At 45.0% G+C, this 27,881-nt stretch overlaps 2 protein-coding genes across 4 annotated transcripts in view; one reads left to right on the top strand and one right to left on the bottom strand.

Moving 5' to 3' along the window:
• The window catches only part of PPM1E (protein phosphatase, Mg2+/Mn2+ dependent 1E), an 86,802-nt gene extending 68,725 nt beyond the window's left edge, over window positions 1-18,077 (top strand). The window contains exons 2-7 of the mRNA XM_081890324.1: window positions 4,694-4,812; window positions 8,800-8,999; window positions 9,674-9,862; window positions 10,498-10,641; window positions 11,141-11,234; window positions 12,529-18,077. Of these exons, the coding sequence (XP_081746450.1) occupies window positions 4,694-4,812; window positions 8,800-8,999; window positions 9,674-9,862; window positions 10,498-10,641; window positions 11,141-11,234; window positions 12,529-13,592 (1,810 nt within the window). The 3' untranslated portion in view covers window positions 13,593-18,077. The remainder of the gene's footprint in view (window positions 1-4,693; window positions 4,813-8,799; window positions 9,000-9,673; window positions 9,863-10,497; window positions 10,642-11,140; window positions 11,235-12,528) is intronic.
• Window positions 18,078-18,666: 589 nt separating this feature from the next.
• The window catches only part of TRIM37 (tripartite motif containing 37), a 40,511-nt gene continuing 31,296 nt past the window's right edge, over window positions 18,667-27,881 (bottom strand). Inside the window, exons 21-26 of one of the 3 annotated variants that reach the window (XR_014163236.1) lie at window positions 26,296-26,427; window positions 25,595-25,781; window positions 24,509-24,627; window positions 20,849-21,014; window positions 19,850-19,937; window positions 18,667-19,349 (exon numbers count right to left, since the gene is read on the bottom strand). Coding sequence is in view for 1 of the 3 variants with exons in the window: in XM_081890274.1 (XP_081746400.1) it covers window positions 19,346-19,349; window positions 19,850-19,937; window positions 20,853-21,014; window positions 24,509-24,627; window positions 25,595-25,781; window positions 26,296-26,427 (692 nt within the window). In the remaining 2 variants the exon portion in view is untranslated. Of the gene's footprint in view, window positions 19,350-19,849; window positions 19,938-20,848; window positions 21,062-24,508; window positions 24,628-25,594; window positions 25,782-26,295; window positions 26,428-27,881 lie in introns of those variants that run through there. The other 2 variants (XM_081890274.1, XR_014163237.1) reach the window with 2 other exon arrangements.

The following is a 27,881-nucleotide window of genomic DNA, read 5'->3' as shown; positions in this document are numbered from 1 at the left end:
TGATCACTTCCCTGCTTGCACTGCAGTCCTGGAAAGCCTCTCTAAGAAGATTTGCAATGTACAGATGTCAAAGGCAATTAATTCTGTGGCCGTCTGTTGGTATTATTAGAAGAGCATATCCTGATGCAGGAAGGGGAGCTTTCCTGGAGATTTCCCCCCCTTATCTTGCCTATCAAAATTGTTGAATGACTGTTTTATGAATTTGGTGGCTTGGTAACTTTTGTATTAAATTTAGAACAGAAATAGAACTGTATAGAATAAGTGTTTTTTATAGAGATCTCTACCTTCCCCTCTGACTGGCTCTCTGATGTTACATGGAGCCATTAGCCCAGACAAATGTAGTAAAGTGACATGAGCCTATTTCAGACTGTTTCCCTCTAAAGTTAATTGATGGAAGCTGCCTGCCTTCCAGTTCAGTGGCGTTATTCCCAGGAGTACAGGAGTGCAGCTGTGGGTGTTGTGCCAAGTGCTTGCATTGCCAAAGAGTCAGAAGAATATACTTCCAAAACCATCTAATTTATCTAATAACGCCCTGAGTAGCTTTTGTTGAAGCCAGCGTTGTCAGGGTATTAACTCGATATTTTGGCTAGATACAAGTGTGCAAGCTTCACAGGTGTGGCCTAAGCAGACCCACATAGGTAGCTGTTGGCAAAACCCAGTCACTTGCATCTCAATGGTTATTTTCTGGTAATGCTAATGGAAAAGTTACATTTTAAAAATCGTGGGAGGATTTCAATTTCATTTTTGTGATAGGGTGAAAAACTATAACTCATTAGTAGAGAAAATGTTTGCATGAAGAAAGTCCCTAGTCTCTGCAACCTCCAGTTTTATAAAGGGTTCAGATTGGAAGAATCTCTACCAGAGTCCCGGGAAAGCAGCTGCCAGTCAGAGGAGACAGTACCAGTGTAGAAGAACAGCAGTTTGGTCTCCTATAAGGCAGCTTCCTACCCTTGGCATACCTTGCTCTATCCTGATCCTCAGTTTGCTTTCCATAATGACCTGAACTGTGACTGTTCTCAAATAGCATATATTCTTTGCCAAAACATTTATTTTTGATGCCACTGGCAAGGGACAACTTGCAGCTTTAGGAGCATGTGACTCAGTAGGAATTGGTGTATTGCCTTCCCCACCCACCACCACCACTGCCGGTCGACAGGCAAATGAGGAGAAAATGGCATTTGTGGCACCTGAAGGGTCTTTTGAGAAAAGAACAAGGATAAATGACTACGCCTTGTTCTTTTCTCAAAAGACCCTTCAGGTCTTCTACCTGTATGAACAGGGCTCTGCACTTTTTATTATTTTTAGTATTCCACTATATATGGTAAGTATAAGGCCAGTCTGCTTCCAAACACGCTTACAATCAAAGGTTTGCCAGAAAGGAGAGAACAGAGGGACAGGCAAGAGCAAGCAGGGATGAATGAGAGAAAGTGTAGCATGTTTAGTTTTTGTTGCAGTTGAAGATAGCTAGCTGTGGGTGTAATCAAGGGATATTACAAAAGTTGGGGTTTTGTGGGCTGCTTTGAAGGAACAGAGACTAATAGAGAAGACTTCACACAAGAGGGAATGGGATCAGGGAATTAAAACCTTGTTCCTTTTTGTATTTTTAATAATCAGGTTTTGTTACTTTAGTATGAAAGCTACCCAGGATATATGTGTGTGTATGTGCGCGCACACACACACACACACAAAACACACACAATGCTTAATTTATGCATTCAGATTTTATAATTTGGTTTGCCTTTACATCAGATTTGTGGATGGGTGGCTACATATATTTATTTGTTGACTTTTGTTGATTTATTTGTAGCCCTTTTCTCAAGAGCCTCCTGAGTCTATCACAGTTCTTAACACAGCATGCATGAGATGAAATAGCAACAAATTGTGATAGTTTTCAGGGACACAGGAGTTCATTGTAAATATGCACACACAGATACACCTCAGCTAAATAAAGCAATTCATTTTATAAATCTGTGATTGCATTTTGAGCATGCTGGAAATGAGCTGGGAAGAGCATGTCAGAGTGCATTCATTTTTGCTGATGGATGTGGAGAGCCAGCATCTTGCTGCGTGCTAAATGGTATCCAAGGATTTGCCTAGTGCCAGGAAAAACCAACCCAAAGACTCTGTAATATCCCATGCTAGTCGTGCTTCATTAGTGTGCGTATTACTGAGCTTTGAAGTCACTGCGTGGGTAGTCGGCACAACTGCTGATGCTGAGAAAGGGCTCGTGTTGATGGCATTTAAGTTAAAGGGCTAGAACTTGACTCTTGACAGGATATCATTTGGTGGATATTGTTGGTATTTTATTTTTAACCCTCTGTTTAAGTCCCGTATTTTTCCATGTATAAGACGAGTTTTTTTGCTAAATAAAAAAAAGTAAAAAATTGGGGGTCGTCTTGTACGCAGAACATGGGCATCCAGGGGGATTTTAAAAATATTTAAGCATATGTCCAGGATTTTGGCTTGGGTGGGCTGAGGTTCCTCCTGCTGCCGTCCCCCTTCTCCTCCCCCTCCGGGCTGCATGCTGGCGACTGGCTCCTGAAGCCTCCGCTGGTTCGACCACTGGAGCAAGAGCAGCTGCCACCTCTGCTGCTGAGAGCTGCCTCAGCTACCTGTCCTTGCCCTTCTTTCCTCCCTCCCCCCTCTTCCCCTCTCACACTCCCACCCTGCCCCCAGCCCGCTCTCCACCTTCCTCAGCTCAGTTTGCTCCATGGCATGGCCTGGCGCATAGTGGGTGCTGCCTTCCCCCGGCTCTCCTGCCTGGGAGCCTCCTTCGCCTCGCTTCCCCGCAGCAGCAGCTGCCACTGAGGGAGAGCATGCTGTGCCCCAGCTGCTACCTTGGCTTCTGCACCACAGTGCACTGCATGCACCCCATGCTGGAAACTTTGAAGGCGATTGCCCCGAAAAAGGTTAACTTGCCACCGCAGATCATCCAGATTTTCACTTCTATTTTAGGGTTTTGTTTTCTTAATTTTGGGTTCAAAAAAACAAGGGTAGTGTTATACATGGGAAAATACGGTAACTTACATAAACATGAAATGCTAAAAATTGAAATAGCCAGGAGATTTAGCATATGCACTTAAGTTATAAATCTCTTTATGTAATGACACTCCAGATTTACAGTTTCAAAAGGCTGCTTGTTGGCAAAGGCAATCATCTGGGAAGCACTGATTAAAGTGGCTTTATAATGGGACTAAGAAGGGCTGTAGCTCAATGGTAGTGCACCTACATTGTGCCAGATTCCCAGATTCAATCCTCAGCATCTCCAAGTAGGGCTGGGAAAGACTTCCTGTCCAAATTCCTGGAGACCTGCTGCCAGTCAGTGTCATCAGCACTGAGCGAAATGGACCAATGACCTGATTCTGCATATGGCAGCTTCAAATGTTCCTAATGGGTGCAAAGCCAAGGTTGTTACTACTCAAGAGTGTAAGGTGTCAGGGTAGGGGTGGGTTACTGAGCTCTAAGACATTTGGACAGAGAATTTTTTCTATCTTCCCATAACCCCTGTTTCAATTTCCATGTTGTTGCTACTAGGGAAAAGTTGTGTTTAGGCTGCAAAGTGTTATACACCATAATAAATAAGATATGTACTTCGTGCAGATTTGTGCAGAGTTGTACTTGTGGCCATGTTGGGATCTTTCTAGTAGGTCCACGTCTACCTCTAAGCAGATTGGAACATATGGCAGATATTACTCCAAGGGAAAGATTGCAGTAAATAAATGTGCATACGCTGAGGATAACATTTGATGCTTCGAATCAGTAGTGTTCAGATTGCCCCACATTTATTATTACAGCCTTAAACCTTATTATAACCCTGTTAATTCAGTATTGAAATTAGTAGTAGTAACCAAATACTTGCAAACGGGATTGCTGAAAGAATAGTGGTTTGCCTAGTGGCTACCCTAGTGCATTAAAAGCAACTGAGTTTTGCATTGTGGAGTTGCTGGTTCACATCTGAGAGTCTTGGACACTCTTCTCCATTAGATCTCATTTGAACGTGCCAGTAACACCAAAAAGAAAAAAGTGTGCTAGTGATCTAGCTCTGCAGTGGGTTGTGTGGCAATTTTGGGGGAGGGTAACCAAGATAGCGGGACGCAGGTGGCGCTGTGGGTAAAAGCCTCAGCGCCTAGGACTTGCCGATCAAAAGGTCTGCGGTTCGAATCCCTGCGGCGGGGTGCGCTCCCGCTGCTCGGTCCCAGCGCCTGCCAACCTAGCAGTTCGAAAGCACCTCCGGGTGCAAGTAGATAAATAGGGACCGCTTACCAGCGGGAAGGTAAACGGCGTTTCCGTGTGCGGCTCTGGCTCGCCAGATGCAGCTTTGTTACACTGGCCACGTGACCCGGAAGTGTCTCCGGACAGCGCTGGCCCCTGGCCTCTTAAGTGAGATGGGCGCACAACCCCAGAGTCTGTCAAGACTGGCCCGTACGGGCAGGGGTACCTTTACCTTTACTAACCAAGATAGCAAGCTGAACAATACAGCCTTTCAAAAGAAAAAGACCAGCCCTTAAGGTCCAGCTTTTTCTTTCAAAGTTCTTCTTAGGAAAGATGAGACAAAGGACTAGTGCTATTTGTTTTCGGTTTGGGCAAAATTCACCTTATTTTAGTTATTGTCCTGTGTGATTCTGTGTTGTGGAACTTGCCAATTACCTTATTAGCAGAAAAATGATTTTTCCAATTCTACTTTCTCTTCCAGTAATTGCCCTTCATTTTTGGCGGCTGCTTTAGCCCGTGCGACCGCTGATGAAGTCCTCCAGAGTGATCTTTCGGCACATTACTTGCCCAAGCACGAGGATAGTCCCGATGGGATCATACGTAAGTGCCTTATATACAGTATCTTTTTGTAAAGCACTTTAAGGTTTTTGCAGTCAAGTAGTGTATAAATGTTATGAAATAAATAAAATCCCAGAACATGATGAAATGTCAGTCCATCTGCTTACTGTATTTTTCGCTCTATAGGACGCACTTTTTCCCCTTCAAAAATGAAGGGGAAATGTGTGGGCGTCCTATGGAGCGAAGACACCATAGCCCCGCGACCCTCTCCCGGCTGGAGAGGTGACGCGCGGCTATGGCAGGAGCCTCCATAGCCGCGCGTCACCTCTCTAGCCGGGAGAGTGCGCACGGAGCTAAAGCAGCCCCCCGCGACCCTCTCCCGGCTGGAGAGGTGACGTGCGGCTCTTGCAGAAGCCTCCATAGCCGTGCGTCACTTCTCCAGCCGGGAGAGCGCGTACGGGGCTAAAGAAGCCATAGCCCCGCGATCCATTCCCAGCTGGAGAAGTGACGCGTGACTATGGCAGCAGCCTCTCCGCTGCCCCTTTCCGCTGCTCCCAGACCTGCTCTTTGGGGCTGGTGGTGGGCTTCCCCCCGCCAGCCCCAAAGAGCAGGTCGAAAGGAACCTGAAGCCAGGAGAGCGAGAGGGGTCGGTGCGCACTGACCCCTCTCGCTCTCCAAGCTTCCAAGGTAGCCGCCTGAACGCACCTTAAACGGCACCTTGTTTTAGAGCGGGAAAACAAGAGGGGGGAAATTCTCCAACTCTCTGCGCAGCGCTTCCTGCCGCTTCGCTGAAGGGGCGCTGGGCAGAGAGCGGAAGAATTTTTTTCCCTTGTTCTCCCCCCTCTAAAACAACATGCGTCCTATTGTCCGGTGCGTCCTATGGTGCGAAAAATACGGTAATTATCAACCCTAAGTCTCTCCACTCCTTTTGGCTTTGATGCCATGGAGCATGATGCTTAACTTGCCCCCGCTCCCCCAGCAAAGAACAGGAACAGCATTGCAAGCGGAATCCTCTGATTTGCATCTTACCTTTGGACAGTTGTTTATGGGGTGGACATCCATTGTCCTAGGTTGTTCTAAGGGATATTGTGTTTCTTCATTTTCCACACATTACTCTCCTCTCAGAAAATTCAGGAGAATTTCAGAGGGATCATTGTTGTTTTGGCATTTGCAGCACAATGTCTTTCTTTTTTAAGGCAATCTTTTAAAAAGCAAAAGAAACTTTCCCTTTTTACTTGTTTGTATTTATGATGCAGCGAAACTTTCCATCCTCCAGCCATATGCTGTAATTCATTCTGGGTTGTGCTGACTAAGCTCCCTCTGCAGGCTCCCCAGAACGCTTGTTACAATGAAAGATAGCCTCTCATAGGAGAAGCTGACAGGGTGTTTGTTGTTCAGCCTGGAAAATATATTGTCATCCTTCCCTCCTTTGCATTTGCTTAAAATATAAAAAATTAAGTTCATGTGTTATTTACAGCAGAGGCTAAGACTGCCTATACTTTGCCCTCATTTGTAGGTCTTTCTGCCTTTCCCAATCCTGTGCAGGTGAATGAAGCAGATTTGTCATTGTTCTGGCTGAGCAGCCCTCATTAGTTCCAAATTGAGATCTGTTAAAACTTGCATAAATATTTGACAGTCTCCAAGGAAATGTTGACATTTTTCAAACTAATCATTCTACACAGAGTATTTGAGAGAGCTGGAAATTCCTTGCAGCTGCCCTATTTAGAATGTCTTTAAACTTGTAATGTACAGAGCCCAACACACTAATATATCAGTTAGCAGAATGAGAACATGGGTCAGCACCAGTGACTCTGTGGCAGAATCATATGCAGACGGCAGTGGCTCAGATACAGGGTTGAGCAGGCAGGGATTTCATATCCCCATTGGCATACAGCTTCTCGGTGACTTAAGGCAAGCTGTGAGCCTTAATTTCCAATTTGTATGTTGGAAATAAGTCCTGCTTTGTTTTGAGAAGAGGAACTCAGAAGCATTTCCGCATTATAAATGTATGGTGATTCCATAAATTACTTAAGCTAGTTGCTAAAATACAAAAAGGATTTTTAAAGAATGAGAGGTTCTTAGGAGGACTTCCCAAAGTGAGCTGCCATGTGGTTTCTTCTGAAAGCCTTGACCTTTCTCTCCTTCTTTGATGGCTTTAGGAATGAACCTGAAAGTTATACAAGTCTCACCTGAATTAATGATGGCATAATCCCAATCCTTGTTTCATATTGATTTTTATACTTTGTATTATATTTATATTGAGCTCAAGGGATATTCAGCTAGCATAATGAACTCATCAGCTTTCAGTTGCAAACAGCCGCATAAGCACCCCAGCAGCTTTGAATTTTGGTATCTCAAAAGAATATGCAAATCTACCATTGGAAATGGGTCACAAATTTGCTTTTCTTCCTTCACATGTCCCGTTTTGCAGCAGTTGTCAGCTAGCCAATTGCCATTGTTGGGTAAAATGGCTGGGCCGGGTCTCCCACTGTAACTGATGCAATTAAGCAGCACTTCCAGCCCTGATGGTTCCCAGGCAGCAGGGGGAAGATGAAATGGTGCATGACATAGGCAGGATGACAGCTGACTCAGCCCTAGCTTGGCACTGCAACATTAACGATTGATGAGTAATTTTCAGCTGCACGGGGGTGGATAGCCTGTTGAGGGCTCTTTTTTTAAAAAAATATCTGAAGCAGTAATTATTGATGATGCTAACACCGTGTGTGCTATCCACAGGGGGCTGCGTTTAAAGTTTCAGCACAGCAAATGGGCACCTTCCTTCAGAGGGGTTTTCTGAAATGTGCAAAGCTGCAGGAAAGACAGTGCCTTTCTCCAGGGTATTGGGTGGGGAAGCTCTGCAACCAATGTGGTGTTTCACTTGTGGGACTGGCAACTGCCTAGACTAGAGGAGCGGGCAAATCACCATGTGGTTTGCTCTGATGATTTTGATGTTAGAATATTCGCTATCTGCTGCCAGGAAACCCCATTGGGGTTGGTGCTAGAAAATGAGGAGAATGGAAATGAGCAACTGGTTCCTCAGTGGTGACTACATTAGAGATGTATCAGGCTGGAGAGCTGCCAAGGAAGTGTGCCTGATTAACTATTTGCTTCAGGATTGGCAGACACCAGACAGCCGGTTCTGGTCAGTGTTTTGCAGCTGAGATGCAACCCAAAAGACATATTGCTAATCCTAGAAGTTCAGAATTATGTAGCAGCTGGTTAAAATGAGATTGGAAAATAAATTTGGATAAATGAACTAAGTGGCTAGAAGCAGACTTGAATCATAGTGTTTGGTTTGATAGCTCATGTTCTGACCCATCCATCACACCAAATTGTTCATTACCCCAGCGTTGTATTTGAGAGCTCACCTGGTCCATAGCTAACAAGGAATTATATGCAGGCAAATAAGCATGCTGGCAGCGGGATGGACTCTGTCCTCCTCTGTAGCCACCATGGAAACATGTAATCCCCTCCCCCCTGCTGCCCAGACTACTACTTTTTTGGACTTATTTACAAAGTTAGATTAGAGGTTATTTCTGTCCAGTGACAAAGGCATGCAGTTTCCCCTGGCTACTTTTGGTGGATAAATCATGCCTACTTAAGGTTCATTTTAAGATCGTGAAAGCACAAAAGAAGGTAGACTGTGCAAATACTACTGGGGACCTCACTAGTTGTGTAAAGGGATCTCTGCATACGATCTGCAGTGGGACTGGAAATTAGTATGTAGTTTTGTTTGCTACAAGCACCTGACATAGTGTTGATACATTTGAAAATTTCAATAAAACATAGACAGAAAAGAGCTTATCTGTTTAGGGGTGAGGAACCTGGGGTCCTCCAGATGTTGCTGGACTAAGTTTCCCTCCTGCTGACCCTGGAGCCATGCTGCTGGGAGTCCATCAATATCTGGGGCAGGGTGAGACACAGGTTTCCCACCCCCACACTGGAAGTTCCTGGTCAGCACAATGATGCTTCTTATTTCAGCAGAGACCACATGTCCACTCTTCTCTTCTCTTGTATCCGGTCTCTTAGAGGTAGAAACAGTGAAGCTGGCTCGTACAGTGTTCAGCAAACTCCATGAGGTTTGCAGCAGCTGGGTAAAGGACTTTCCCCTCCAGCCGAAGCCCCACCGTTACTACGAAACATCCATTCATGCCATTAAGAACATGCGCCGCAAGATGGAAGACAAACACGTCTGCATTCCAGACTTCAACACCCTCTTCAACCTTGAGGTAAAGAGCTTTTTGAGGAAAGGAGAATGGACGGGAGGCAGCTAGGACACAGTTATCAAACCTCAAGTGGGACAAGAGCCAACAGATCCCTGGTGTGTTCTGAGACAGAGAGAAATTGGCACTTGCTGTACCCACAGATAAGCTTACTGATGTCGATGTAGCTAATGACTGTCCAATCAGAGAACAGAGAAACATCACCAAACCAGCAACCCAGTTGCAACCACTTAATCAGTTGTTGTCGGCTGCAGAATAGTCGTCACCTAGCTCTTTATTGAGTGTGGCTCTTTTGTCCCCCAACCCCAGTTAAAATGCCAGCAGCTGAAGCTGTTTGCCTGTGCTATTTGATGAATATAAGAAGAGCCTACTGGATAAGGCCAGTAGCCCATCTAGTCCAGCATCCTGTTCTCACAGCAGCCAGCCAGATGCCAGTGGGAAACCAGCAAGCAGGATTCAAGCACAAGAGCACTCTCCCCGTTTGTGGTTTCCAGCAACTGGTATTCAGAAACATTGCTTCCTCCAACTGTGGGTGCAGAGCATGGCCATCATGGCTAGCAGCCGTTGATAGCCCTTTTCTCTATGAATTTGTCTAATCCTCTTTGAAAACTATCCAGGTTGGTGGCCTTTCTCAGCCTCGTTCTCAGGGGTTCATCATATCAATGCCCTTCTCTTGGCAGGATCAAGAGGAGCAGGCCTATTTTGCAGTATTTGATGGCCACGGAGGAGTGGATGCTGCCATCTATGCTTCCATCCACCTCCACGTGAACCTGGTGCACCAAGAGATGTTCCAGCATGACCCTGCAGAGGCACTGTGCAAAGCCTTCCAAGTGACGGATGAACGCTTTGTGCAGAAGGCAGCCAGAGAGGTGAATGAGCAACATTAATTCGGGTGAGGGTGGAGGTTAATTCTGAAAAATCTGCTCAACAGTTATTTGAGCCTATCTAAATGGCCTTCCCTGAGGAGTGGGGATTAAAGGGGTTTGGACAAAGATTTCTTTCTGGGGCAGCTGTTTGTGCCATGAGATCTGCAACAGGGAGCACTTCTGCAGCCAGCCACAGAATAAACAGTTCTTACCTGGAGCAACTTGTGGTACAGGTTAATCTTCCAAATCTTCTGAAGGCTGTGTGTTTCAGTGGAAGGGTGGTTCAAGCTGGGGGCAAGAGTCCTCAGAGAATTACTTCCACTTTATTGGGGCTATTTCACATTCTCTGCAGTGTTTTGATTAATGTGCCAGCATATGCAGAGGCACAACTCAGAACCGCACATTGATGCATTAGAGCAACTTGGTAAAATCTTTGCTTGTTACTCCATAGGCTTCAAGTATACAATAATAATAATTTTATTTATATGCTGCCCATCCGACAGTAAATAGTCCATCAATCCAAACACCTGCTTAGTTCACAGTCTAGCTGCAGTTGAGATGTGTGTTTGAAAATGCCTGAAGCAGCCAGGCAGCTTCTGCCTGTCTATAGCAAGACTAAGGCTCTGTTTTCTCCCTAGAGCTTGCGGTGTGGGACCACAGGTGTTGTGACGTTCATCCGAGGGAACATGCTGTATGTGGCCTGGCTGGGAGACTCCCAGGTGATGCTTGTCAGGGGGGGCCAAGCAGTGGAGCTGATGAAACCTCATAAACCGGATCGTGAGGTGAGCCTTGCCTGGGATAATGGCAGAGTGGATGGTTTTCTAGCCCCACAGGAAGGGAAACAGGTGTGGTGGTCACTGCACCATTTATATAAAAGCATTTCTAAGCAACTTTGGAACAAATACAACATCATAAGATAAACAGTAAAACAGTATTAGAAAAAAAAACCAAAACCAAATGATAGTCAAATGGTTCAGCTTTTTGTGCCAGAAAAAAACAGAAGAAAAAGATGTGTCTTTTGAAGCAACTGATGGATGGTGGCAGTCCCTCTGTACTTCTGATTTGGGCTCTGTCAGACCCTCACTGTCCAGTTGCCTACTAGCTAGTGTAGTTAGCCATTAATTTAGGGCCAACATATTTCTACTTCAGAGGGAATTGGATGAAAATTGCCACAGCAAGTAAATTGTAGTGTATGAGTGTGAGAGAAAGCATGCACTGAAATATTTAGGAGAATCCCCAGCATCAGCCTTTGACCAGCTTATGTGTTCCCTTCTGGTTTAGGATGAGAAGAAGCGCATTGAGGCCCTCGGCGGCTGCGTGGTCTGGTTTGGGGCTTGGCGAGTCAATGGGAGTCTGTCTGTCTCCAGAGCCATTGGTAGGAAACTGAAATCCTGTCTTCTGGTCTATTTTATTTTTCCTTCTTCATTTTCTTTCCTTATTAGCCCCTATGAGTTTTAGTGACTAAATATAGTTTCTAAATTGGTTGCGACTACCCAGCCAAGGGATACTGTAATCACAGTGAAAGATCCAGTGAAAACGTCTTCTCAGAGTGCTGTAGTAGCTAACAAGGCAAATTCAGCACTGGGAAAGGGATGTTACAGTGTTGCTTTGAAAATCTGTCTTCAGATCTAGGTGACTGAACACCTCATCTCAGAATATTGTAGAGCTGGAGGAAGTACAGAAGAAGGAACACCTGTAACAAAGAGGTTGGCGCTTTTCAGTTCAGAAAGCTGGGAAGAGAAAGATATGCCTTTATAAAACACTAGGCAGATGCATGGTGGAAAATATCATCAGCTGTTAGCTGTATTAGTTAAAGTGGAAGCTTTCAGGATGAGTATACCTGATGAGGGGAGAAGCAGCTCCAACTTCAGAATTCCCTTGCCAAATCAATGTGTCCATCTTGAAGTCTAGTAGTCATAATTGAGGTGTTTATTGGATTAACAGCACAAGATTATTGCACTTCCAATTAAACCAGAGTGTGACCAGATGGCTCTATAAGTAGAGAAGCAGATGCGTTTTGCCAGTTGTCTCTTGAGTGGGGCACTCTCTGACTGCACCAGAGAGCATGGTGCAGGGCTCACTTGTTGTGATAAGCAGGGGCATGTCCAATGCAGGAGTTACTTATCTTTCCACTGTCCTGGAAAGGCAGTGCTACAGCAACATCCCAGAACGCGGGGAGCTGTTGCTTAGGAGAGCTGTGCTTTATGAGTAGAGTATGGGAGAAAGACAGCATGCTAAACTCAACACAAGACAAAATGGGCTTTTTATACTCAGGAATCCCCATTGAATTTGCAAGGTCCAATTTGATTTACAGCTTTCCTCTCATCCCCATAAAGCAGTGCAAATCCAAAAGTGGGCCTCTTACCAAACCTGAGGTCTAAACACCCATGAGCCAGTAGCTTAGAAAAGATGGCATTCTGAATCATCAGTCGATTCCTAGGCCTTTTAAATTTGCTCCACCTCTTCTCATGTTTTCTGGCTTTCATGCCAAATGAGAGCGAGAAGTGAGTCCCCACCCAAGAGGTTTCAAGCCCTTGTCTCCCAGCCAGTGAGCATTCTGCCTTCACTATTCCACTGCCTTAAGCCAAGAGGTAAAGAGAATTCACTGATCTATCCTGACTTCACAGCTGCCTAAATCTTCTCTGGATCTCTTTACCCACCTACTCCAGGTGATGCAGAACACAAGCCATACATCTGTGGGGACGCGGACTCGGGCTCCACAGTTCTGGATGGATCGGAAGACTACCTCATTTTAGCCTGCGACGGCTTCTATGACACGGTGAACCCTGATGAAGCAGTGAAAGTGGTGGCTGACCACCTGAAGGAGAACAATGGGGATAGCAGCATGGTGGCCCACAAGTTAGTGGCTTCAGCTCGAGATGCTGGCTCCAGCGACAACATCACTGTCATTGTGGTCTTTCTCAGGGACATGAGTACGGCCGTAAACATCAGTGAGGAGTCAGAGTGGACAGAGAACTCTTTCCAAGGTGGGCAAGAAGACAACGGCGACAATAAAGAAAACCACGGGGATTGCAAGAGACCGTGGCCTCAGCACCAGGTCTCCGCACCTGCTGATCTAGGGTACGATGGGAGAGTGGATTCTTTCACAGACAGAACTACCTTGAGTGCAGGTTCCAGGATCAACGTGTTGGAAGACCCAGGCTATATTGACCTGAGGAAAATAGAAGCTAGCAAACTTCAGAGTGCAAAACGCCTGTCCTCAGATCAATGGTTCAGCACTTGTGAACCAAAGAGGGCAACCTTGGGTCAGGGTGTGTCAGCAGAGAACGAGACAGTGGCCGACCCTGCGCCTCCTGCAGGCGGGCAGAGCAGTCTCCAGGAGCAGCTAGCCTCTCTTCCTTCTGGCTCCACAAGCCCCCGCGAGTACAGCATCTCCAGCAGGCTCGAAGGTGAGCACTTCAAATCTTGGGGAGGAAGAGCTTCCATTTTCTCTCCCCTTCACTTCTGTGATGCAAAGCGGTGGCAGCGACTAGCCAGACTCAAGCCCAAGCTCCACATGCTTCTCTTTGAGAACAGGCTGCTTTCCCCCACAGAAGAGTTAGCTCTGGCCTCACCTTGCAGTGTGAACAGCCGTAGAAATAAGTTGATAAGAAGCCGTCTCTGGCAGGGCTTCTCTAGTTGTTGCCGGGGTCATGGCAAGAGTATTCACCTGCTGCAAAGGCAGAGCCACTGTATAGCAGACCCTGGGCTCCTCCGGAGGTGTACAAAGTAGCATGCTCCTTTGTATTCCCCTCTCCTGCCCCCCCTCCCCCAAATAGTTTAGGTTAGGCATTCACAGAATGAGGAGTAAATTTAAAAGAGTGAGCATTTCAGAACCATGTGATTGTGGAATGCACCACTCATGTAAATAGATCCTAGGAATGTGTGTTTCAGTCTAAAAAAAATAAAATAATGGCTGGTGTGCCAGTCTCTCTCTCTCTCTAAGCAATGTCACATACACATTCTCTCTCTTACCCACAAACACGTATCTATAGCTTCATTTTGCTCATGGCAACTAGATACTGACAGTGACACGATGGAATAAATAGGAGAGATTCTTTCAAAAGAGAGATTGCCAAAAAAAAGTGTTACCTGTTTGAGATGAGTCTGTGGAGCAATATTTTTTGAAGGATCTCGTTTTTAAAACCTGCCAGTTTTTGTAGGTGCGGTGGAGGGAAGGGAAGAGGAAGACAGAATTAGTCCAGGTTGTAGTTGGTGGGGTGGTTCTTTGAGGTTAACAGCCATTGTGGAAGCAGCAGGCCTTTGCAGGTACATTATTAAAAGCCATAGGGGGTTTGAATCTAGCACTTGAGCACTCCTAGCCCCTGTTGTATATCCAGTTAAGACTAATCTTATCTATGCCCCCATGTAACATATAAAAAAGAGGGAATGCTAATTTTTGTAGTTTTTAAAGAACATTTCCTGTGGCTAAAGTTGAAACTATATTGAAATTTCAATAGCTTGGAGTATTTTGGGGTGCTTAGTGACATTTTAGTCTTTTAAACTAAAAAAGTAATAATGTTAAAACTGTTTGCATCTAATAATAGTAGTGGTTAAATCTTTCCACCACTGTGTCCTCCCCAATCCCTAATTTATCTCAGGTGTCAAAACTGATATAAAGCTAGTTCAGATTCAAATATGTTGTCCTGTGAACTGATGGAGCCAGCAACTTGCTTGTCAGACTTTTTGGTCATCAGTTCTCCCTTCCCCATTCAGAGGGGGCAGTAATATGGCAGTTTAGTGTTTGGCTCAGCTATCAGTCTGGTCCTTGCAAGAGACCTTCAGAGTATGAAGGGACTGGGGAAAAGCTAGAGGAAGGCAGCTTGCTATAGCAGTTGTAAAATGAGAGCGACTAGATGAACTCTAATTGTCAGTTGCTCAGGAAGGGTTTGATGATTGCCTGTCTCCATCCATACTAAAGAGCAAAACACTTCTCTCTATATATATATAAATAAAATCAGTTTTAGCATTAAATAGCTGAAATGCAGAATAATCAGGGACAGTATGTTAGAAGAGGTCTCTTGGTTGCTAACATTCGCTTGAATGATCTAAAATACTAAGGCATTAAATGTACACAGATCTGAATATGTTACATTACATAATTCCATGGGGATTAAGTTTTAGCTCAACAGAATCACTGCCCAATGCAGTTTGACATTAGTGTATAGGAACACAGAAAGCTGCCTTATACTGAGTCAGACCAGTGGTCTGTCTAGCTCAGTACTGTCTACACTGACTAGCAGCAGCTCTCCATGATGAAGATATTTCCAGCCCTAGGATTGAACCCAGCACCTTCAGTATGCAAAGCGGGTGCTTTGCCCCTGAGCTGTCACCCCTCCCCAAACTGATAATTTTCCTAAGGACTGGGGAGAATTAGGTAATTATTCTGAATGACTTTTTATTGATTAACTCAATTTCTTCAAGAAACTTGATGAAATGGTTAGAAATCAAGTGCAGAAAGCTAAAAGGTCTTGGCTTTTACCCACCGGGGGTGGGGGTGGGGAATAACCAAAATTAAGGAGCAATAGCACTTTCCCACTTATCTGCAAGCCTTAGGTGCGTTGTGTTACAAATCAAGTGTTACCAATGAAATGAGGAGCTGCAGCTGAGCAGGCTGTTTCTGCTGCCATGCTTGAGGACATAGCAGGGGAGAAGGTAGACTGCAATGCCCTTCTGCTCAATTAGTTATGCTTCTATGGGAAAAGTGCAGTTATTTGAAGACATGTCAAAATTCTAAAATGTTGCAAATGTGTTTTGACCTCTTCCCAACATGCAGTCATAATTGGAAAGTACTAGCCTCAGAGTGTGCTCTCACGTTTTTTATAAAAGAAGTGTAACTCCATATGTGTGGATTCATACATGGATTATCTGCTGCTCATCCTGTTCATCCTACAGGAGAGAATCTGCCATCCATTCCTAGTGTGGTCCAGTACAAAATATTGTTACAACTAGAAAGTGTTCATCTTTCATTACATAGTGGTAGAGTATGTAGGATCCATTTGTGAGGCAAGTCTTCAACCATGGTAGAATACATATTTAAAAGTAGTAGTTCTTGGTCCAATATAAGCTGCTCAATTCTACACACTAGGCAAAAAAAAAAAAAGCAGTGCTTTGTGATATGCTGTGTGTTTTTCTCTTAATGCCACTGGTGATAGGACGTAGTTCTCTTCAGTTCAAACTCCTGTGCCCTTATTTGCTGCTTGCTGACGTAAGCAATAAGCTCCCCTTTTTAATTAATGATATTCTCAGTGTTCTGTATCTTGTACTTTGATCCTTTAGCTGGTGAGAATGTACAAAAAATATAGGTATCTAACTGTATTTATTAACTGTTAGTGTTGGTTGTCTGTAAAGTGTTTTGTAAATCTGTGTATTTTAATAGTGGTGACATTTGCATAATGAGACCTTTCCAATAAAGAGCTGAAGCAGCCCTCAAGTTCTCATAATCTGCATCAGCTACATGAGTTGTGTAGGAACACTAGTAGTAGTGGTGGTAGTTGGTGAGGACAGGAGACTCCAGGCTGCCTCTCCCCTGAGGCTGTTCAAAACCTGCTGGTGAGCTTATTCACTGTGAGTTTCAAAGGGATTCATTTAATCCCTCGCCTAATGTCTCCTGTCTCCAGCTTTAACAGAGTGGTGAGGAATGCCTCCGATTGCAAGAAATGGAATAGCAGCAGAGCAGCAAGCCATTAATCCATTTCACTTGCACTAACAAGTTGTAGAAGTAAAATATTTATATTTTGAAGTGCCATCAATTGTCCTTGTCTGTTTGGAAGCCAGGGAGGCACACACCCGCCTACTCCATGTGACTCAGCCCTCCTCCCCCCAACAGAAGGAAGCAGACTCCTGTGGTTCCCCTGCTAAGCACTCCCTTCTTTGTCCCCTCACTTCCTGGCTCAGAAAAGCAAGGGAGGACATATGAGGAAGAGAATATCCATCCTTTATTTTGGCAGAGCCTGTTCCTGCTTCTTGTGGCTTTTAGCAGCCGACACTCCTAAGTAGCAGCTGCCACTTGCTAATGCCTTTTAAATTTAGAACCTTCCATCTCATCGAGTATAACATTACCTTTTGCCTTCTGTTCATAGTGGTCCATTGTCATTTATGCAGAGGCACAGTGCTCTTTTCCCTAGAACATTCAATTAAAGCAACTATGCAGATTTCATTCAAGCAGTCCTTTCCGTTACGTATAAATTTCGTTACAGAACCTGAACAGCCGGCTCCGCCAAAATGTAGCTCATTCTCATGCAAAAAAGAGAAGCAAGGCGAGGCTACTGTAGCTTTGCGTATGCCTATGAGTTAGGCTGTGCAGCATAAAAACCTTCAACTGGAGGAGGTTACAGTCTTGCACCAATGGCCCAGTTTGCACATCAAAGTAAGCCACAGTTAATGGCTTACCAAGAAAGCACCTTTTGATGCTGTTTTGTCTCAGCCCCGCTTATGCTGAAAGGAAACCCATCATGACCCCCCTCCCAGCTTAGTCTTATGTTTGAACCGGGGATCATGTTTTGCTTCAATAGAGCATGATCAGTACGTCAAGAGCAAATCTTGGCTACAGGTTGCTGGGAGCAAAATAATTCATGACCCCTGACGAAGCAGGGATCAGGATTTGTTTCCTGCTAGCGTAAGTTGAGAGGAGCAAGGTGGGCACAATCCACTCATGTACAGTAAGACATGGTGGTTTATGAGCTTACCACACCATGTGAATGTGCCCACTGTCAAGAATACATTCAAGTGACAAAGTCACTTTTAACATTACATTAAACACTAATCTATAACTTCCAGTATTCAACAGCACCGTATTATACAAGTATCAGAAGGTTTGGTTTATAAATATAAACAGATTTGTTTTACTTACCCTTCTTGGCTGTTGCTTTTTTGTTTCTAGAAGTAGGGAGAGTCTAAACCAAGCTAGGTTGGGGAAAGCCAGCTGAGATTCACCCTTATTACTAAAAACATTACCATGGCACATTCCTAGGAATGCCAAGTGTATTACTGAGTTCCTGTTGAAATATACTTATGCTGTCATGAAAACTAATGAAGTGGGTTGGTTTAATAGAAATGACTTTACTACTCTGTTGGGACCTGTTGACAACTTTGTTCCTATAGCTCACAAGTTCAGTAGGAATCATGTATTAGCCATATTTTATTTATTAAAGCTGTTCACAAAAGGTAAGGACTATGTTCAACTTCTACCAATATCTTAATAAAACAGCAAACATTATGCTCTTGTGTACTTATTTCAAGGGAAATAACCACATTTTTGAAGAGGGGGAAACAGTCACTTTTTAAAAGAAACTGAATTGGGGGGGGGGATCTTACGTCAGGCAACAACAGGACTTCAATTCTGCTGCAAGGCACAGTCTTGCTGTTCTAACTGAAAATATCACCAGAGGAACTTGCAAATGGCTTGACATTTTGGAGTATTGGAACTGACCTTACCCAGTGCAAGCTACACTTTCAAGAGAAAATGTTACCTCTTTGTGCCTAACGTAGGCACTAAGAAGTGTGGGTTGGGAGATTTCAGCAATCAAGCTATGACCAATAAAGCAAGTGGTATATCAACTGGCAGAGGGATGTGGCCAAGTTTACCCACTGGATCAGATCCAACCTTAAACACCTTCATCACTGCTGCTGCATTGATATGAAATCCTAAGGATATACATCATTCTCTGCTTTAGGCACTCTCCCTTCACAAGGCTTGTAACAATCAGGGCATTTTAACAGCTATTTCTTGCATACAATCTGCAATCCCCATACCACACACAATATCCCTTTCAGTCCAAGGTCTGTGGTTTAAACTGCACAAGCACTGTCATTTCCATGTTCATTTTATTAATTAAAAGTGCAAACCATTTTCATCTGAACTATATGAATTTTTACAGCAGTTAAACGACAAGAATAAATCCTTCCATTAAGTACAACATTCAGGAGGACGCAACAAACATTTATACAGTAACTCATGCTTAAAAGAAAACAGCCAATGCAGCTTAGCTTCACAGAACACCTTTAGCAGCTCAAATGCAATGCACAGTGGCAAAAGAGTTTGGCAACAAGTGTTTTCAACTGGCCAAAAATGGACTAATGGGGAAAGAGGAGAGACTCATGGATAGAGGCATTTCACTGTAAGTAGCTCAGGAATCAGAAGTGTAACGGCTTTAGTGTCAGTTCAGTTCACTTAAAAATAAAGGTGGGGTGGGCATTCCCTTCCCCTTCTCCCTCTCCCATCCCAAACTCCTCAGCCATCAAGAGCAAGGCTGAGGCTCCAGCACCTTTTAAAGGCACGCAGGGTGCAGGATGACACCAAGCAGGATCAGAAAAGCGAGTACAGCTAGATTTTCAGTAGGAAAAGGACCGGAAGGAGCAAGGAAATGTGCACAAGGCATTACCAGAAACAATGCAGGTGAATTAAGAAGGACCCAGTGATGCTTCATCCAGCCACCGGCTAATGAATGCTAATCCAACTTCAGGAAGCCCCTGCTACCTCATGCTCTACCTGGGCCAGAGAGAGAAAGAAATTTATTATCAGAAGTAGCCCAAGTCAACATTCGGGGGGGGGGGGAGCAAAGAGAAGGGATACCCCTGAAGTATTTTTTCCCAGCCTGGTTTAAAGAACCCAAACCTAGAATTATGAACAAAAAAGGAGAAAGCAAAGCAAGTAGCTCTCAGAGCAGCCTAATGTCTCCTGCAATAACAATGCAAATAGACAACTATGTACTGCAATGCTTCAGCAGGCTCTCCTCCTCCTGGAAAGACAGTTTTTGACAGAAACATAAAGAGTGAGGAAACCTATCAAGTCTTAAGATGTTACAGTATCACCCAGGCAGAAAGTTACTTGTGCCAGAATGGCAGTTTTCTCTGGTAGCTGCCTCACTCCACAGATCCCAAATCCTCATAAAAGTTAATGTATCAAGGATGACTGAAGTCAGTTGCCAGAATGAGACTTTCAAGTCACACAGAAACCAGTAGCCCAACAGCAGTTCCTTTGCCATTTACCTTGTGCTGCCGTCCTTTCCGGTGGTAAAAGGGAGGTCTTCAGGGCCTGTTTGGTCACCCTCAGGAAAAACTGAGCATAGCTCAAAGGCTGAACACACAAACAACCGGGATTTAGAACACAACACACCAAAAGCAGTTTAAAATAATTTTATATAATGCAGCCCATATAATGCAAGATGGGTGGCTGCTTCTCACACAGCTTTCCCCTAAACATATGATGATGGAAAATACCTGTACTATAACACTGCCACACTGAGCAATGTGCCCACTATACTGCGCTTGCATTGAGTTGCTCATTTTCCAAGATCCCTACGCAATATGGGTAGGGGATGTTTGTCCTACTTGCAAGACACTCAAGTGAAGGTCCTCCTACACCATGCAAGAGGCAGCCTTCGTAACCATGTGCCCATCCAGGCTGCATCACCAATGTGGTCCTTTCAGTGAAAGAAGAGAGAGTGGTGATGCATGAAGCCTATGCAGTTGCTAAGGCAACCATACTGCAATAAGAAGGCCCACACAAATCAAAAGAACTGCCGTTGCCTCTTTGGGGGAGTCCTCTCGGCTTCATAACTAGGAACACTGAGGAGGTCAGAGTTTAAATATTGGCATCTTCAGGATCCAATGGTGTAACTACGATGTGTGTGTGTGTGTGTGTGTGTGTGTGAGAGAGAGAGAGAGAGAGAGAGAGAGAGAGAGTGAGTGAGTGAGTGTGAGTGGCAGATGCCAATATTGGGAGTCACACTAGATAAGAACCATCAGTACAAAATCAGAAGCTCACAGAACTAGGAAAAGCAAAAGTATTTGCAACATATAGGCCAGCCACCCTTGGCCTGTGCCCTTCCGATGTTTTGAACAATAACTTCCATCGGCCCCAACCAGCACTGGCTGGGGCTGATGGGAGTTGTAGTCTGAAACATCTGGAAGGTCCCAGGTGGGAGACAGTTGACCTAGATGCTGAGTTTTCCCCCAGCCCTGATCCCTGTCCGACAGCCTCCTTACCTACCATCACTTGAAGGCTGGGACTGGAAAGCCTGGCTGAAGACATCTGGAGCGGCACTGGCAGCTTCCCCATCCTCCTGCTCTTCATTCTCTGTGTCGCATTCAATGTCACTGTCACTGCTCATGCCTGGCAGGAGGTGAAGGATGTGCTTCTGGCAAAGCCCAGCTGCACACAGGAAGGAGGAGGAGAGATTGCTGAGGCTCTAGAAACTGCTCTCAAAAAAAGCACCAACAGCTTCAGTCTCTTCCCTGAGAACTGCAACCTAGATCTAAAAAACACTCAAGCTTCCCAGCCTTGTTGGCCCAGAAAGCAACATGGAGCCTTGGAAAGAGAATAAAATCATTCTCTCAGAGGTTAACACCTCCTATGGAGTGATGTGGTGGGGGGAGACTTGCTGAACAGGAAGAACCAGCATCACAGGAAATTATCGAAGAGCTGAAGCACCACAGTTCGTTTACACTATTTGATTGAGACAATACAATTATCAAAAGTTCCACATTTTAATGGGCACTAGCTGAAATCTTGCAAGTGTGGCTACTCTTTTTCAGCAAGATTCCCAAACTGGCCACCCAGAATGGTGAGAACTGAGTGAGCAGAGTTAGGCAGTCAAGTCAAAATGACGCTGCAGCAAACCCGCTGCCTCAGTTCCTCATCCTCAAGCAGAGCAGGATATTCAGATTCAGCCTGGATAAGGCCCAAGTTTTTGTTTGGGTACTTCTCTTTAGCAATGGAAACCTATTTCCTCTCAAGGTCTGCATTCCCATGGGGGTAAACTGGGAGACGGGGATGCATCAGCCCTTTGAGCCACAAGTTCTATGACCCTAGGAAGGCCAACCTAGTTAAAACCTTAGAAAGGACTCTTTGTGACAGATGTTACTGTCTCACTTCTAGTTATATTTCAACACTTTTTTGAAAATAAGTTTTTAAAGCTCTGCTCCCTGTCCTATGGCGCCCGGATGGGGTCGGCAAGGTTTACCTCACCTGGGCCAGTTCACTCCCGCAGAGATCGCTCTGTGGACCGGATTGCGTCTGCGCGGGCGTGATTTCTGGCATCTGTGCATGTGCAGACGCAATTTCCAGTGCTATGGAAGCAAGTCCCTGCTCCGCTGGTTTAGCGCAGCGGGTGGGGACTTGCTGAGCAGACAGCTCGGTTCGGGGGCGACTCGTGGTCCGTTTAAATGACCCCCGTGGGCCGCTTGTGGCCCATGGGCCACAAGTTGTCAACCCCTGGTTTACAGAGTTCAAACAAATAATACAATAATAATACTAAATGCAGCTTTGAATTATATAAGAAGGGTTTCTAGTAAGGTTTGGTTTGAGTGTAGCAATTCTAGGACCTATTAGGATGCTCAACTCCTGGATGCCTGAATGCTCTGAAGGATTTTTCAGCATCAATACCTGAGTGCTACCCATGGTGTGTATTTTCTCAGGAGTAGGACTTCCAAATATGAGCAGATCATTTCCCCAGTAGAAATTTTGAAATTTTGAAGTCTCCATGTCCTGACTCCACTGGTCAATGGGAGCAGCACCCATCACTAGATAGATGCCTGGTCCATCTGAACAGAAGAAACCTTAGTGTCCAGTGTTCTCCATTTTGCTTCCTTCCTAGTTTCCAATTCTGAGTCATTTTTGTTACCAACTTTCAAACATATACGGGCAACTACGTATTATCTCTAGTTTTTTGTGTTTTTTAATGAAAGCTAGAATTTTAACAAGAATTCCTCATGGCCTGGACTGGCTGACAGGTTATATATATTTCTTTTCCACTATATGTTAAGCTTCCATGTCTGCTACAAACAATCCTCAGTGCACTAAAAAGTAAAACCCACTGACATCAATTTAACTTGTTCTGAAGTTCACATGTCGAGGACTGGACTGTTAGCCACATGTTGTTTTCACTGCAGACCAACGTAATCTCTTTTTTACTCTTTCTTCAGTAAATCCACCTAATGATAGTCTTTGCTTCCACTATTTAAGCTGCTTTTTGCAGTTGGTAGCCAGCCAGCCAGCATGCCCTCTTGCCACCAGCAGCACATCAGTGAATCACTGTTTTTCTAAAAGCTCCAAAGTCAAAACGTTATCTATATTTAGCAGCTGAAGGCAGTGCCGTAACCTCCTTAAGCAGGTTCACACCACCCAGCTTCTCCAAGTGCTACCCTGCAAATCAGGACACTTTTCCAGATCACAGAGAAGCTGTAAAGCACACCTGGGGAGTTTCAATAGAAGGGCCAAGGTGCTGTAGGGCTTCTGCCAAGCAGCTCCATTTAGGAAGGCACTCCCCGTTTCACATACAAAGAGAACCTAAACGTCAGAGTGAGGTTTCCCCAGCTCAGAGCTTCACACTACAACATCGGGCTCCCAATTAACTTTGTCCTTGAGTATTAACAGAGAACTGCCAACATTCTCCGTCTCCATGGCTACAAAAAGCCAAACCAAAAGGGTTCTGCTGCTTCCAATTCCCTTAACAAAAGGAAATAAGAAGGAACGGGGTTTTCCATAATGCAGGTTTTAAAAAACCCAATAAATTAGTGTGTCTGCCTTCTTCCTGCTGCCTCCTACGACAGCCAAACTGCCAAGCAGAGTGACTAAGAAGGAATTTCAGCCTGATGTCAGACACGCCTCCTGCAACACCTACGCAAGACTGCCCTGCGCAGATAACGGTGGTGGCTGCTGGCACCTTAGTGCCGTCACACATTGAAATTCAAATGCCTGCAGGGGTAGAAGGCAGAGCTTTGCAAGAAAAGTGTGAGTGGCAGGGGGTGGGTGGGGAGACCTTCTAAATGAACAACCTACTCCCTGCCCCAGGGTGCCCTCCTGTTTCCATAGGGAAAAGCAAAGTCTTCCCCACTGCTGCTAAGCTTGCTTTAGATCACATTCTAAAGATGCATAAGAACCCCAACTAAGCCACAATCATTGCCAAGAGGACCTCACAGCAACCTCAGCCCACTGCTCAAGAGAGATAAACAGCCCCTTTGCTCATTAGCACAACCTCCTTCTGTGAGGCAAGCCACTTATTCCAGTTTCACAGATGGAAGAGCCGAGGTGAGAGATGGAAAATGTTTCCCAGAGGCAGCCCACTGACTGCATGGCCACAGCAGAGACTTGTTCTGCATTCTGTTGAGGTACACACCTGACCTTCAAAGCACTGCTCTGGGTACTCCTGTTGCTGAATGGTTAGACCCACCTGGTGCCCTCCAGATGTCATTGGACTACAACTCCTACAGTTTACTCAGACAGGAAGAAGGTCCTCCAAGGATCCAAGAACAGGGGCAGATTGAACCAGGAGCCTCCTGGATATAGAAGGTATGCTAATACAGGCTCTCTTTGCGCTGACTAAAAACACATTAGAGCCCTGCATGGAAGGTAAGTAACCAAGTCCCTCTGCACCTCAGACCACTAACTTAAGTCCAACCCCAAGCAAGCTACCAAGTACAGCTTGGCTTTCCAGCTAGTGATTTGCAAGATTCCAAACGTGTGGAATGGTAAGAGAAGGAAGTTCATTAGAAGGCTCTTTGTACCGACAACCACAGCTGCTTCTTTAGATTCACAATACTTGAACCTGCAAGATTACTGAGTCCTTAATGCATGTGAAGAGACATTCCTGCTTTTTTAGTTATTGGGCCCGTTTCCCTGCAAAACCGAAACAGCCTGGGGTTTACCTTCTTCTGCCCCTGCTGAGGCTCCCTCAGAGAGCACCACCTGCAGCTCTCCAGCCTCCGTGTTGTTTTCTAAGTCAGCAGGCTCTGTTGTTTCCACGCGGCATCTATTTGAATTGGGTCTAAGAGGAAGAGGCAGGGCAGGTTTTACAAAGCAGCCAAGGACATTCAGTGCTAAGCTAGTACTGCCAAGAAGCTCAAGCTTTTGTTATTTAAAAAGGCACTTGGTTGCTGGGGTTAAACTGAAATCATGCAGACAACAACTACCAAGTCTAGAAGGTCAAGTCTCCATGCCCAAACTTTTACGTAAGAAAGTAAGGAGAACAGAAGAACTCTGCCAGGTCAGGCAAATGGCCCATCCAGCATCCTGTTTGCACAGAGGCCAAGTGGATGCCTGTGGAAAGGCTGCAAACAGGACCTGAGTGCAACAACACTTTCCCAGCTTGTGATTCCAGCAACTGGGACTCCAGCCTGGAGGCACATTTGGAAGTTGTAAGAAACCTTCATAGGCACCCCAAAATATCAATTTCACAGAATAAAAAGTGGCTATGTTCAGAACCCCCCACTCCAAACAGGTAACCCACCTAAATAAACCCCCCAAAAAGATAAAAAAGCAGTCACCCGTGCAATCTGAACAAACAATAAAAAATTGGGAGGGGCAGGGGACCCTGCCAGGCACCAAAGGAGCGCCTGAGGGTGCCATGGTACCTACAGACAACAATTTGAGGCCCCAAAGCCTTACATGGCTATCAGTCTTTTACAAAGGATCACCCACCATATTGCCCCTCTGCAAATACTCCCCTGTCAAGCACACTACGTCAGCCAACATTTTCAATGAATAGAAGGTAAAGCAGGCACATGCTAGAGAAAACATGGGCTACTTTCAATATATGGTGGTTTTCTGAGTGCAGGTAAATTTATTATATATGTAGCATTAACTACTGAGCATCTCCCAAGAGTGAAAAGCAGAGGATGGGAAAGAGAGGGACCCCAAGGTGAGAAATATGCTACAAAAGCCACAAGATGAGACTGAAATGATGTTCCTTTCTTTGAAGCCACAAACAGGCTAACTGAGCAACACAAACTTACCCCACAGCAGTTATTTTCCTGGCCTTTTCCACAGGCATTATGCCATTTAAGCCACATGCACCAACATCAGAATCTGAGACTTCACATTGCCTGTCTTCGGGCTTAGACAATGGCTCTGAGGCACAGCCGTTGGTCAAGGACCTGGGGGAGCCATGCCTACTGCTGGGCTTTGGGTTTCCCAGGCAACCTATGGAAAGGCAAGGCAAGTGTGTCACACGGCCACCCAGGCTATCACAATGGGATCCCAATGTTGCAGCACACAATCCATGCTTTGGAAAGTACTGTATATTGTCAAGCCTGGATTCTTTGAGTGGTTTGGTTTATGAACAACTTTCTATCGCATGGGTAGACATTGGGGTCTCCTACATACATCACTGGACTTCAACACCCATCAGCCCCAGGCAGCATGGCCAATGGTCAGGGATGATGGAGTCTGGAGGACACCATGTTGGCTACCCATGCTCAACTGTAAGGTCTATTAACAGCAATTTGGAATCTCAATATGCAGTAGTTACCAGGAAAACCTTCCTTCCTTCCTTCCTTCCTTCCTTCCTTCCTTCCTTCCTTCCTTCCTTCCTTCCTTTCTTTCTTTCTTTCTTTCTTTCTTTCTTTCTTTCCTCTCTCTCTCTCTCTCTCTCTCTCTCTCTCTCTCTCTCTCTCTCTCACACACACACACACACACACACACAACCTGTTTATACCTTCAGAGGAAATCTGACAATCTCCCTTCAAGTGAAGATTTCCATCACCACAATCCATTGCTCTTCGCAGAGACAGACTCCCTGCTGCTCCACTTCGACTAGCTTTGCTTGAATGAATTTTCTTATTTGTGGCTGCAAGATTTAGAAAAGGAAACCTACATTTAAAATAACCAGCATTAAAAAACAAAAAAATAACAAAGATATGCCAACTAATGTTACCATTATCACACCTTTCAGTAATGACTCTGAAAATGAGGGTGACATCCCACTTGCCCCCCAGGGAGATGGGACATTCCCTTTCTTAGGGTAAACCTCCCCACATGCCTTTCTCACTCTGCAAGTTTAATTACTCTCCATCATTGAAAACTGCTGCTACAACGGAAGTTATTTAGTATCTAAACCAGAGCACCTCAAAGCACATCTGTCACCTAAACTGATTAAAAGCTTCGTAATTCCAGTTCTGGGGATGGGAGATCACAGAGCATCTAGTGGGGGCACAGCTCAGTGTGAGCACGTGCATTGAATGCAGAAGGTTCAGTTTCTGGTGTCTAGCTAAAAGCATATTCTGGAAGCACAGATAGGAAAGACCTGTCTCTGCTGGAGACCCTGGAGAACTACTGTTAGAGTAGATAATATTCATCTATTGAGATGAGGGGCCTGACCCAGGGTAAGGAAGCAGCCTATGATCCTTGGGTACATGAAGAGGCTCCTACGTAATTGTTATTAAGAACTCTCTACCCAGTAGACCCGCTGAAATCCTGTTATCTTGCTGTGTAAGCGATGATTCTTCATACATTAGTTAAATTATCTCTATCCTCAATACAAATGAGAAAGCAGAGAGTAAAGGAAGAAGTCCCTTTCGGCTCCTCTGTCTGTTCTCTTATTATGTAAATGAACCTGTTTGCATCAACTTTTATTGGTCTGTGACTGTAATAAATCAAATCAATCTATTGAAGGTTTTGCTTCATTTAAATTCTAATGAATGATTTCTACACCAGGCCTGCCTGCTGCAGTCTATCAAGCAGAACACAGCTTCCCGGCAGCTTAATAACCCGCCTGATCTTTCAACCTACACAGGACTGCAACATCATGGAATGCGCCTGGAGAACACCACAATAGGCTCAGGCATGTGCCGGGCTTGGTAGATCAAGTTATGCAGGCCTGCTCTGCTCTGTGTGAAGTACCAGAAACACACCACATGAGGAACCTCATCTGAAAGTCTTTTTTCGGATTGTTTCAACACTTGCATGTTTCAATACTCCCCAGGGCTGGAATTCTTAGAATCCCAGGAGGCCACTAACTTGAGTAAAAACAACCCTCAAGAGAACCACCATCATGGTGGCTGCTTTGGCAAGAGCTGTTTAACATTCACAGTACAGGCGCAGTTGGTTTGAAATTGGATCAGAAAACTATATAGGCTTCCAAGCTGCTGGACATGTAAATCCACAAATCAAAATGTCTGGCTGGAAAGGTTTATTTAAAACCATTCCAATGGAACCATGAGTGCGTGCTATCAGCTTCTTTTGCCACCTTCAGAGTAGGCGCACTCACGGCTAAGCTATAGAAAGGCTGCATACTTCTGTTCT

The sequence above is a fragment of the Podarcis melisellensis genome, assembly GCF_964234715.1.
Source record: "Podarcis melisellensis genome assembly, chromosome: 15".
Lineage (NCBI taxonomy): Eukaryota > Metazoa > Chordata > Lepidosauria > Squamata > Lacertidae > Podarcis > Podarcis melisellensis.
The sequence above is the reverse complement of the archived record's forward strand: the minus strand, read 5'-3'. Positions and strand labels throughout refer to the sequence as shown.